At 34.2% G+C, this 12,727-nt stretch overlaps 2 protein-coding genes and 2 non-coding genes across 7 annotated transcripts; 1 reads left to right on the forward strand and 3 right to left on the reverse strand.

Annotated features, from left to right (window-relative positions):
• The first annotated feature begins 600 nt into the window (after positions 1-600).
• Positions 601-7,200, forward strand: LOC111472706 (transducin beta-like protein 2). 2 transcript variants are annotated; one of them, XR_002715477.1, is made up of 11 exons: positions 601-911; positions 1,591-1,696; positions 2,502-2,562; positions 2,674-2,969; positions 3,369-3,508; positions 4,362-4,436; positions 4,562-4,652; positions 5,369-5,572; positions 6,110-6,154; positions 6,680-6,853; positions 6,978-7,200. XR_002715477.1 is itself a non-coding variant. In XM_023118328.1 (10 exons), the coding sequence occupies exons 1-10, from the start codon at positions 699-701 to the stop codon at positions 6,757-6,759; spliced, it is 1,311 nt and encodes a 436-aa protein (XP_022974096.1). In that variant the 5' UTR covers positions 601-698; the 3' UTR covers positions 6,760-7,075. The 2 variants fall into 2 exon arrangements, 1 of the variants encoding a protein (XP_022974096.1); XM_023118328.1 differs by having other exon boundaries at positions 6,680-7,075.
• Positions 7,201-8,119: 919 nt separating this feature from the next.
• On the reverse strand, positions 8,120-8,192 carry TRNAK-CUU. The gene has a single exon. It is a non-coding gene; the product is annotated as a tRNA-Lys (tRNA).
• Positions 8,193-9,445: 1,253 nt separating this feature from the next.
• Positions 9,446-12,714, reverse strand: LOC111472763 (glutathione S-transferase zeta class-like). 3 transcript variants are annotated; one of them, XR_002715485.1, is made up of 12 exons: positions 12,605-12,714; positions 12,347-12,443; positions 11,962-12,018; positions 11,788-11,873; positions 11,491-11,562; positions 11,115-11,168; positions 10,963-11,038; positions 10,758-10,819; positions 10,597-10,656; positions 9,903-10,019; positions 9,695-9,817; positions 9,446-9,586 (listed from the first exon to the last, which is right to left on the reverse strand). XR_002715485.1 is itself a non-coding variant. In XM_023118412.1 (11 exons), exons 1-10 carry the CDS (start codon positions 12,626-12,628, stop codon positions 9,921-9,923), a joined length of 687 nt encoding a protein of 228 aa, XP_022974180.1. In that variant the 5' UTR covers positions 12,629-12,714; the 3' UTR covers positions 9,446-9,773; positions 9,903-9,920. The 3 variants fall into 3 exon arrangements, 2 of the variants coding, with proteins under 2 accessions (XP_022974180.1, XP_022974178.1); XM_023118412.1 differs by having other exon boundaries at positions 9,446-9,773; XM_023118410.1 differs by having other exon boundaries at positions 9,446-9,817.
• Positions 9,699-9,771, reverse strand: TRNAK-CUU. Its single transcript has one exon. It is a non-coding gene; the product is annotated as a tRNA-Lys (tRNA).
• Positions 12,715-12,727: the final 13 nt, after the last annotated feature.

A 12,727-nucleotide genomic window follows, 5' to 3' on the forward strand; every position in this document is an offset into this window, starting at 1 on the left:
CCGGTTTTTTATTATCCAATCTATGATTTTTGATTCACGTGTTTTAGATTTTATTTTTTATTTTTTATTTTTTCCATTGCTCATCAAGGATTAAGAATTTGTAGATAAATTTTAACCGTCGAATCATGTTGTCACATTCAAAATCACTTCAAAACATTGTTCGTCGATCTCGATAAGATCCTTTCATTTAATTTCAAGTTATTAACATATAAGGAGTTTAAAAATATTTTTTAATCCAAAATAGAAGACACGATAATAAATCGAACTAAATTTTCTATTTTTTATAATTTCTTATTACTAACGTTTTAATGTCTACCCTGATTTCTTTTCTATAGAGCTCAGGCTTAGACCTACTTTCTCGGAACATGAAAAATTTCTATGATCACTTTTAAAAATTATTTTTAAAAATATATATAAAAAAAACTAATTGTTTGTGCTAGAATTAAGTATTGAAAGCTCGTCAATTTTTATTTTTAATTCTATTTTTTAAAAATCAGACTGTAATTTAAAAATAAAAAACTCTTAATATAATTAAAAAATATTTTCGATTTATTCGATCGTTTGTTTCCCAGATAATCTTCATTTTCCCTTCCTCTATTTATACGTCCCCTCTTGCTCCAATCATCCTTTCTCGAGTCCATCACCAATTTCTTCGTCTTCGTTTCCGTCTCCGTTGCCGCATCTCTGCGTGTTTACCAATGGATTCTGCTCTGCTGATTCCAGTTATTTCAGTGATTCTTGGCGCCCTAATTGCCGTTATCTTCTTCAGAAATTACTTTAGCAAACGAAGATCCGAAGTCCAAACCATTTCCCATCCAGAGCTTCCATCGGATCCGAAGAAGCACCAAAAGCCGCTTCAGACTAAGAAGTCTCACTACAAATCTCACTCTCACTCTCACTCCTCCGATAAGGTCCGATTAGGTTCATGATAAATTGCATGAAATGAGAACGGAATTCTTGTAATTTTGTACTGTATCGTTCAGTGCGTAATTGATGTTTTAGATTATCTAGGTCTAGCTGCTTCATCTTGTGATAAGTTTCGATGCTGCAAGTACGGCGAAATGGATTTTGAATTCTTCACGGATCATCGTTGATATCGCCGATTTGATCTAATTGTGCTGGAGACGTGCGAATTATTTCAAATGATCGCCATCTAATTCTTTTTGAGTCATAAATTATTTGTTTAACGAAATGTACTAGATTCATATCACGATTTTCTGCTGGTTTTTCATGGTAACCTCGGCGAAAATGTTCTTCCTCTTTCTTGTTACTGGTTCATAACGACAATCTGCTGACATTTCAATAAAACATTCATTGATAGCTGTTTATGAACTACCTCGAGCTTAAGGCTATATTGAGATCAATGACGTTGTTATTTCCTTCTTGCATTTGATCTGTTTAGATTCAGAAGCTGTATGACGGTCAGCATGTTTTTATTTTTTTATTTTTTAATCCTAATGTCATCTGCAGAGAAACAAAGGTGTATTCGGATTGAAATGTTGCAGTAAAGTATTAATTTCTAGCTTCATATGAAGCAGCTTTGATATTTCTCTTACGCTCAGCTTTTCCTCTTTTTCTTGTCGAATATAGGATCAAAACAAGAAGCATCATCCGTTGGATTTGAATACATTAAAAGGACATGGAGATTCTGTAACTGGATTATGCTTTTCCTCAGATGGAAGTAGTTTAGCGACTGGTAACGTGGTTCATCCTGCTATCTCAAACGGTTTTTCTATATGATATTACCTCTTGCTGCCATTGTTTATATGCCATGCGATGGAAAAGGAAAACTATTTAACTAAGACTGTTAGAATGTGAATCTTGTCCCCCGCCTCCATTTTATTTATGCTCATGGCTCAAGAATTTTCAACTTAAATTCCCTCAGTAAAATCATTTTCCAAGCAAGCCTTTATTAGACTAAACATATCTAGTTTGCGTATGTATACTTTTCTAGTTCATTAACTGGATTCAATGTGTTTCATTTGCTATCGAGCACGTGTCATGGTATGTGTTTTCATTATCAAGCACATGCATCGTGTCTTCATACTGATTTGATGCTCATTTCAAATTTTCATCCTCACTTGTTATTAACATATTTTCCAATGGTATTACATCCTAATGCAATTCGGAGGCTTATTTTTCCAGTATGTTTTCAGCTTTGAAAGCTGCAGATGTGTTTCTTGTTATTTTGCATGCCAAACAACTTCTGTCGTCAATTTTGGTGCCTTGGTTTTGTTTTCTTAGACAAATTGGTGTTGGAATTCATTTCTTAATTGTGGCATCCAAAATTATAGCAATCGGGGCTTTGTTTTTGGTTTCTGGAAGTAGAAAGTATAATTTAGTTTCTATTCATTAAGATGAAAATATTTATCTAACTGGATTATCATAATTAATACACATTGTTTGATCAATGTTTCATTTCAATGCATTTCTGAATAATTTATTAAAGATTTTTTCCTCCTTTTTTATTCACGATCCTGTCTGATATATTGTTATAACAGCCTGTGGTGATGGAATGATCAGGGTATTTAAGCTGGATGATGCATCAAGTAAAAGTTTCAAGTATGTAAACCCATTTTTCAAATCTGTATTGTATGAGTATATTTTCTGAGTACTAATAAAGAATACTTCGAATTTTAATTCATTATTTATACAACATTAACATTTCTGCAGGTTCTTGAGAATTAATGTGCCTGCTGGAGGTCATCCAACTGCAGTCACATTTGGTGATGATGCATCCTCAGTCATTATATCTTCTCAAGGTCTTTCTGGTTCTTCTCTGTACATGTATGGAGAAGAAAAGGCTAAAGCTTCAGATGAAACCAAACAGCAAACTAAGCTCCCTCTTCCCGAAATCAAGTGGGAAAATCACAAGGTGCACGATAAAAAATCTGTTCTGACCTTAGTAGGTGCAACTGCTAGTTATGGCAGTGCGGATGGGAGTACAATTGTAGCTTCTTGTTCAGAAGGTACGTTAACATTGTCCATGCAACAATCAAGCGGAAGGCGTGTGAATAATGTTTTACTTTCTTTTATTCCGCCTAATGGTCTGTTTCACCTTCTGTTTTTTGAGATTTAAAAATCTATATCATTGTTGTGGTTAAATTGATCCACAAATAATTAGTGTTGAATGTGTTTTTTGTCATACATAGAATTCTGGAGGAACACGAGGGCTGTTTTTCAAACTTTCTATAGCATCCATGAGTACTAATAGAATCTCTAAAAATATTATTCTGCCAATGTGCTAAATCATGATAAAATAATTGAAAATGTTAAAATGTGTGATCGAATCTTCTCAATGATTTTCTGCTTTCTCCATCATAGTTATGTCTTATGCAGAAGTACTTATGTAAGAAAATGCTTTCTAGGGACTGATATTAGACTCTGGCATGCGAAAACGGGAAAGCTGCTGGGTGATGTTGACACAAATCAATTGAAAAACACCATGGCTACGTTGTCACCAAATGGGCGTTTTATTGCGGCAGCTGCTTTTACTGCAGATGTGAAGGTGACTAATTCTGGCATTTGCATATTAGAATTGTCTTCTCTCTAGATTTGGCTACTAGTTTATACATCTTTTATTTATTGTCCCACAAGTGGAGAATTGAGCTGTACCTTTGAAGGAAAAATTATCAAAGCACAAGTTTGAGATACAATTCTATGTGGTGCGACATCGTTTATGTAACGGCCCAAGTTCACCGCTAGCAGATATTGTCCTCTTTGGGCTTTCCCTTCCAAGCTTCCCTCAAGGTTTTTAAAATGTGTCTACTAGGGAAAGGTTTACACACCCTTATAAAGAATATTTCGTTCTCCTCCCCAACCGATGTGGGATCTCACAATCCACCCTCCTTCAGGTGCAGCGTCCTTGCTGACACACTGTCTCGTGTCCGCCCCCCTTTGGGGCTCAGTGTCCTCGTTGGCACATCACCCGGTGTCAGGCTCTGATACCATTTGTAATAGTCCATGCCCTCTGCTAGCAAATATTGTCCTCTTTGGGCTTTATCTTCCGGGCTTGCCCTCAAGGTTTTTAAAACATGTCTGCTAGGGAGAAGTTTTCACACTCTTATAAAGAATGTTTCGTTCTCTTCTCCAACCAATGTGGGATCTCACTGTTTATGTGTATGAGCTTGATATCATATGTTCTTACTTCCCAAGTGAATATGAATTACAGTTGGCGTTAGAGTCATTCTAGCCCATTGTATCATATTTTAATTTATTGAAGCCGTTTCAATTTTACTGGGAAAAGAAGTAACTACCATCACAATATTAGTATTTCTTTATGAATACTTGATTTTACGTATATATTCAATCAATAAGGCCACACCTTTACGTTTTTTTCATCAATATATTGTTTTTGGCAGGTATGGGAGGTTGTTTACTCAAAAGATGGTTCAGTTAAGGAGGTTCTGAGGGTTATGCAGCTGAAAGGACACAAGGTTGTTGTTTAGATATTTTGTGAAATTCATAATGTGATTTATTAGTTTGATCTTATAGAAAACTTATATATCTTCTTGATGATTTTAACTTCATTCTCACTTAACATTTTCTTTCTGATGTCAAGAGTGCGGTGACTTGGTTATGTTTTACTCCAAACTCAGAGCAAATCATCACTGCATCAAAGGATGGTTCAATGAGAATTTGGAATATTAATGGTACGTAGATTCATATCAATATTTTTTGTTGTTGAAATCTTATTAATTTTATGTCACACATATACTTTCTATCATTCATTAAACGCGTGAGAATGTTTTTTGAATGAGAACTTGTTAGAAGGAGAAAATTTGCAACACTTACTAAGTTTATGGTTAAAGTTTCAATGCTTACTTAAGTTTGTGGTGCAATTGATGAAGTAATCGAAAATTTATGGTGAAAATTGATACACGTCGACAAGTGTAGAGATAATTATTGTCTTTTTCCCTTGAAACAAATACAAAAAGTAAGGCCAGTTAATGTTGCAATAGATATGCATATGTATAATGCGAGATCCCCCTCGGTTGAGAGGAGAACGATGCATTCTTTATAAGGGTGTGGAAACCTCCTCTAACAGACACATTTTTAAAGCCTTGAGAGGAAGCCCAATCGGGAAAAACCCAAAAAAGACAATATCTGCTAGCGTTACAAATAAACACATATATCATCATCATGGACAGTTCTAACCGTCTGACCTATGATCTGTATCTTGTATTTGTAGTTGATAATTTGCCCTATGATAAGTCATGTTTTTGTTGTAACTACGATGCTACTACTTCTTACTTGAATTGATTGATTGGTGATGTTTTTCGGTTTCATGTTAACCCAGATAACTAGACGACTTTAAGCAACTGACATGTTACTTTTATCTATATTTTCATTGTTTTCGTTTTTCAAGTGCGGTACCATCTCGACGAGGACCCGAAAACTCTCAAGGTGTTTCCAATTCCATTACATGATTCAAATGGGGCAACCTTGTATTATGATCGTCTCAATATATCTCCCGATGGGAAGATACTAGCAGTAACGCATGGTTCCACACTGCAGTGGTTATGTGTTGAAACTGGAAAGGTTTTGGACACAGCTGAGAAAGCTCATGATGGTATGTATAACTAATTTTTTACTTTGCACCATCTATATACAAAAAATTCTTGTTTGGGAACAGTACGACTAACAAAAAATAAATTTCAAAATTTGTAACCAACACGTTAAAAAATGGTTTAACCCTCTGACGTAGTACAGCTACAAGTAATAAGGATCAGTTTAGTTTAAGAACCAACCTAAAGATCCAGGATTTATGATCGGAAGACTTTAGTTAGTATGACCTGATTTCTTGATCAAGTGACAGTATCCGAGGCCTTGTGTTATAGGTAGTCCTACCATTTTCGGTTGCCTGTCAGGTTGTTTTACATATACCCGGACGAGTTGTTCCTTTTTGCTAGTTACTATATTTTTTCTTTCTAGTTAAGAACATTGTGTTAATAGATATTGTATATCATTTTAAGTACCGTACACAGGCGTTAGTGCATTCTCAAATATAAGTTAAAAATTAGTTATATTTTCCATAATGGAGTTCATTTGTTTGAAACTTGAAACCTTCAGATGACCGGATACTACTAAGCTTCAATTCCTAATGCAGGTGACATCACATGGATATCGTGGGCACCCAAGCCTATTCCATCAGGTAAAACTTCTTCCCATTTCTTCTTAATTATCTCATTCGGAGAAAATAATCTGACAAGTATGAAAACGAGAGAATTACAAAAATATAGACACTATACGATTCGAGAATAAAAGACAAAGTTATAAAGAAATGTATTGTTTTGGTTTCACAAATGATGACAATCAAACAATACTTTAATTCGAATATTGACCATATCTTAAATGTCGTACGAAAGAAAAAGATATTAATTACTGAATTCGAAATCTTAAGAAAATGACTATTGTAAGATCCCACATTGATTGGAGAGAGGAACGAGTGTCAGCGAGAACGTTGGGTTTCGAAGGGGGTGGATTGTGAGATTCCACGTCGGTTGGAGAGGGAACGAAGCATTTTTATAAGGGTGTGGAAACCTCTCCCTAGAACCGTATTGGTTAGTAGTGGGCCACTTGGGTTGTTATAACTTCTTAAATGCTTTTCTAATTTACCCTATGGGTGAGAGTGGTTGATAAATCTACAATAAAAAAAAAATATGTTGTTTTGGAACAGGAGGTAAAAGAGTATTGGTTTTGGCTACTGCGAGTGTGGACAAGAAAGTAAAGCTATGGGCAGCACCCTCACTGAGTTGATTTGTTGGCTAAGATTAAACGTAACTTTGGCTACCCCAATACTGGAAAGTTGACAAGTTCCAATGGGCAATGGTCGATGTCGATTCTTACACAGGTTCGATTTCGACCTCTTTGACAATATCGACCTTTTAATACACATAAATCGGGAAAATAATAGTGAGTGATTAAAAGAGATGTTAGCAATCGGATAATTATTATATATTTACTGACTTTTGTAGCAAGGGACGGTTGATGATGATGCTCTATGTGATTTGAGAGATTTTTCAAAAAAATTGGGTTTGTGTTCATTTATTTCTTGTCTTTTTCTACTTGGAACTGAATTTAGGTTTTGAAGTTCGCACTTTTCATACCCACAGTACTTCGTTTTCTTTGTGTAAAAGCTATATTAGGGTTTGTAGCTCTTCTTTTTGTGTAGTGAATTAGATGTGGATTTGGTTAAAACATTATGCTTTCTTTTCCCTCTATTTTGCTTTTCTTACTCTCTAAGTTTTTCTAGGTCGCATTATTTTGAACATCTTCTACTTTTCTATTTTCTAGAAGTAGTTAACTTTCTTTTCCTTTCAAAAAAGCAAATACAGAATAATTTTTTTTTTTAGAAAAAGGTAGTTTTGTTAAGATATTTTAATGTGAATTTTTTAAAAAATTGAAAACAAAATTCTGTTTAAAAAGAAAAATGATCAATTATTAAACCGTAGTATATGCAATTATGGTTGTTGTTCTTGCAAAGCCTACCCAAAGATTTAGGCCAGATCGTAGGGAGTGGGAGGTACATTTTTTTGTATTTCTACAAGTGAAATTAATACGTTCTATCCGCATAGATTATTTATATAATAATCTAACCTAGAGTTGCTTCCTAAGTATGCTGGCCAAAACAGTTTGTAGAAACTGTTTTACATGTCAGAATTTTCCAATATGAAACCATGGGAGTCAATTTAATCTGATAGTCATGAATTAAATTTGTAAGCCTTTTCCAATCTATGAAGACTTAAATTGGTGTGAACTCAAGCAACCAAAGCAAAGCTAATAGCTCAATCTTACTCAAAAGTTTATTTTAGAAATATTTTTCAAACTACCAGAAATCTATTTATCTAATCAAGTAATGTTTTTGTGGAACACAACTACATAAATATTTCACTCAACTACCATTTAATGGTTAGTTGTAAACAATCCATCCGTTCTCTCCAAACTATTCTAATTAAGCCTAACCTAACCCAAGGGAGGGGGAAATGAACACTCAATCTAACCTAAACCTAACATAGATGTTTCTCTTCAGAATTTCGTGGCATGGAAACTTACTTTTGTTTCTAATGAACTGTTATTTTATTTAAATAAAAAATTCCAAAACTGAAAAAAAAAATTCCGCCCACCGTGGGGTTCGAACCCACGACCACAAGGTTAAGAGCCTTGCGCTCTACCAACTGAGCTAGACGGGCAGTTGTGCTGAATAATTATAATCTACTATTACATACCTCTATTGTGCACTATTTCAGCCATAATGAGGAAATTTGCGGAACAAAGAAATATTATAGATTATAATTGTCTGGAACTTAAATTGTGTTAAAACGTTCCTAAAATTTAAAAAGTGTAATAGATGTATGGATAAATCTAAAGTTTAGAGATTAAATAAATAAAAATTTAAAAGTCAAAAAAATAAATAGGCCAAATCAGAAGGCACAGAACTTTGTAAATTATAAATAGGCCAAATCAAAAGGCACAAAACTATGTAAATTATAAATATGCCAAATCAAAAGGCACAAAACTTTGTAAATTATAGTTTTACAACATTTCTGTATGTTGTTTTCCATAATTTTTGTATAGGATATATTCAGAAATAGGAAAATCCAATGAAATCCTTCATTTGTAAAATGAAAGTGAAGCAAACTAAAACATTTAGCTTAAAGAACACATCACAAATTCAAATTCAAGTATTCTTATCCTTCATTTGTAGAAAAAAAGAGAAGTAATCAAAAACAAATCTCAGAAAAGAAAGCAATGGACCTAGAGGGCGGAATATAATATGATAATATGATATGGAATTAAAAAAAAATTACCTTCGCCCGGTAATTATTTTGATAACAGCAAAACCTTGTGGCCTCCTAAAAGGAAAATTAAGTAGATAAAGAAAGAAACTGGCGGGAGTATTTAGCATGAAAATTTTAAAAGACAAAATCGAATAGTAATAATATTTAATACAATTTTTACAAAAAAAAAAAAAAAAAAAAAAAAAAAAAAAAAAAACATACAGCCCACCATGGGGTTCAAACCTACAACCACAAGGTTAAGAGCATTGCACTCTACCAACTAAGCTATATAGGCAATTTTGATATGAATTCTAAATCAAAACAACTCACCATACTTGTTTAACATTTCTTAACATCAATTCTTTAAACTGGCCAGACAAACTATTATCTAATCGTGCACTATTTCAGTCAAACTCAACTACACTTGCTATCTAAGGAGAGATATGAATTGCCAAATCAAAAAGCACAAAACTTTTTTTTACTCCATTATTTCCCATAATTTTTGTATAGGATATTTAAAAATAGGAAATTCCAATAAAGCCCTTCATTCGTAAAACGAAAGTAAAGCAAAGAACATATCACAAATTCAAATTTGAGTCTTCTCATACTTCATTTGTAGAAAGAAAGAGAAGCAATAAAAAATAAATCTCAGAGGAAAGAATCAATGGAGAGACCATAAAAAGCCGAATATAATATAATATGGAATAAATAAAAGATTACCTTCGCCCATCTCCCCATTGAACTAGACGGACAATTTTTTTGATAACCAGATCAACCAAATGTCATAGCAAAAACCGTGTGGTCTCCTAAAAGGAAAATTAAGTGGATAAAGAAAGAAATGGAGAGAGTATTTAGCTTGAAAATTTTAAAAGAGCAAAGCGTATAGTAAATAATACAATTTACAAAAATAAAACCTTCCGCCCACCATGGGGCTCGAACCCATGACCACAAGGTTAAGAGCCTTGCGCTCTACCAACTGAGCTAGACGGGCAGCTGTTGATACAAATAGATAAACGTTAAAATAGAGCTCTTGTAACCTATAAAATGAGAATTAAATGAAATATGTAAGAGACAGGAGTTTAGCATCAATAATTGTAGTAACCGTGAAGTGTTTAATAGTACCATGTGGAGATGACAGAACTAGTGAAGGGCGTCGGGCTGCCTTTCTGGTGACGAGGCTTGGAATTCTGGTAACATCTTGTAAGATTCATAAATCCTTGCTAAAGCAGGGAACTTGGACTGCATTATCAACATGCCCGAAATTTGTTACGAGTGAGAGAGTTTTCGGGACCATGCTTGTTTTTTCTAATTGTCTTATAAACCAATAACATCTAGAGATGAGTTTTCAACTATAGTTAATAAAAAAAAAAAAAAAATCTAATGGGAAGTCTGTATGTAATGCAACAAGCTCAACTAATGAGACTTCAAATTTTCAATCTCGGACAAGTGATGAATTATCTTATGCCCTAAATACCATATTAAACGAACACAACTCTCCACAATAGTATGATATTGTCCACTTTGAGCATAAGCTCTCATGGCTTTGCTTTGGACTTCCCAAAATGTCTCATACCAATGGACAAAGTATTTTTTGTTATAAACCCATGATCATTCCCTAAATTAGCCGATGTGCGACTTCTATCATCCAACAAACTCAAGGTGGGATTACTTGAGTGACATTTTCATTTTTGATATTAATAATACTCTTTTTATTTTTAAAGGGGGTTAATGTAATATGTATTCTATACTTCTGTAAGCAGAATGCCACATAATTGCGAGGTGAGATTCATAAATAAGAATGGAAAAAATACAATACCGTGTCAATGTTGAACCTCCCAAAAGCAACAGAAACTTGGGGAGCCAAAAATACATCAGCCTGCATGTGACAAAACAAGATTAAGATTTAAGATCATTACGATAAGACTTCAAAAATGAAATATTAAATAGCAAAAGAATCGAGAATATTTTGAAACGTGCCATATATACTTCTTCTCCCAGCGCATATCGGCCAGAAAAATTCTTCAGCAGTTTCTCTAGAGCTGTAATACACAACAGATGCAAAATTGAGGACCATAACAATTGCATTCTCACATACTAATTTAGTGCACTCAATATTTCTTTAAACAGTGCGTTTTTCTAAGCATAATTACAGCAATGAACACCGAAAAATTCACAAACTTACCATTGAAACCATTTTCTATATTAGTCTGAGCCCATGGTAGTTGCTCTTCTGGACCAAATTTTTCCTCGATAGTTTTCTAGAAACAATTTAATAACTTCAGATATATCTGTAATACAGCAAGCGCAAATAAATCACATGCAAATAAAATTTACCAGCAATCCCAACATAATAAGAGGCTGTATGCTTGAGCTGACAATACTTGCCACCTGCAAAATGATTTTCCTGTCAATATAATGATACACATATAACCAGACTAAAGTATAAGTGAATTCTAATTGGCAGTGTATTATAGATTTTCTTTTAAGTTTTTTAGAATAAAAAATTACAGATGATTTTATTGCTCAATTTTCACTAGAGTTAATAGCGATCTAGTGTTAACAGGCTACAAAACTAAAAGTAACCATTCCATTGATGCAAGCTAGCTAATCCACTGTCATTTGAACTATGTTTCGAGTATAGACTCAAAACATAGATCTAGACAGCTCTTTTTAAACGTTTCAATTTGTTGTTGGCCAGTATTGATCTTACTTGCAGATTAAGAGATTTTAAATGAAGATCAGCAGGCAGCAACGCCTTCTGTGGATATTTCTCTTCCAAATACTAAACAATAACAATAAATTGCAAGCGTTACAAGCATAATTTAGGATACGAGCAAGAGAGTATCAAAACTAGGCACGATAAAAAAAATGATGACTAGTAGATTCAAGTCCGTGAGAATTCAAACTCTTCTGAACAGGTATTTGCTGAGCCATTGCGGCCAATTCAGATGTTCAATGTTTTCGTCACGGAATTGAACAAAGTCATCTCCCTTCTCTTAATACCAACCAGTAAAATCGCGTAAGAATCTGAAACTACCACAGCACCATCTACTAATACAGGAACATACTTGAGAGGATTTAGGCGCTCAAAATCTGCATCTCGGAAGGAAAAAAAAATAAAAAATCGTTAAGCAGTTTTGATTCCATCGATTCGCACTAACACATCAAAGTCGAGATCTACCTGGACTTAATTGCTCTCCTCTCCCAAGGTTTACTGCTCTGTACTCGTAAGAAAGCCCTAAGCAACAGCCGCAAAATCACTTCAGTTAATAGAAGTATCAAGTTCAACAACTTTCATTCATTTGATTTTTACTATCACAGTCTACATTTCAGCTAGGAATCAATTTAAACAACATCACTGTGCGTATTGCGACAAATCTTCTTCAAACTCAAATTCTTGATTCATTTGATTTACAATTACAATCTTCATATCCGCTTAGTACTCAATTTAAACAAGATAACCGTGCATTTCAAAACAAATCAGACTCTGTTCTTGAAAATCACAGATGAACTTTCCAGTAAACTCAAAGAAGAAGAAGAAGAAGAAGAAGAAGAAGAAGAAAGACCTTTGAGATTCAACGCAAAGCGAACACGCCACGAGCAGGAGCTCTGCCAGAAAGAATAAAGAACCAGCTTCGAAGACGTCGACGAACCGTCCGAGCTCTTCAGCAATATCAAAAAAAACAAAAGTATAATCATCATTATACAACATTTGTTAAAGATCTCGAGTAAGAAAAGTGAATCCGTCTCTGTAACTATCTTATCTTCAGATCAAACGATATCAAGAAAGCGCGCCCGCTCGAGAGAGGGAGAGAGACAAGTACCTGAGCCTGAGCTTCGAATTCCATGATCGTCAACGAGGAGAAGAAACAGCCGGAGACACTCCTTCAACTAAAGCAGTTAATAAATAAAGACTGGTGCGCTGAATTTGGCGTAGGCGGTATTTA

This window comes from Cucurbita maxima, unplaced genomic scaffold (genome assembly GCF_002738345.1).
Source record: "Cucurbita maxima cultivar Rimu unplaced genomic scaffold, Cmax_1.0 Cma_Scf00085, whole genome shotgun sequence".
Lineage (NCBI taxonomy): Eukaryota > Viridiplantae > Streptophyta > Magnoliopsida > Cucurbitales > Cucurbitaceae > Cucurbita > Cucurbita maxima.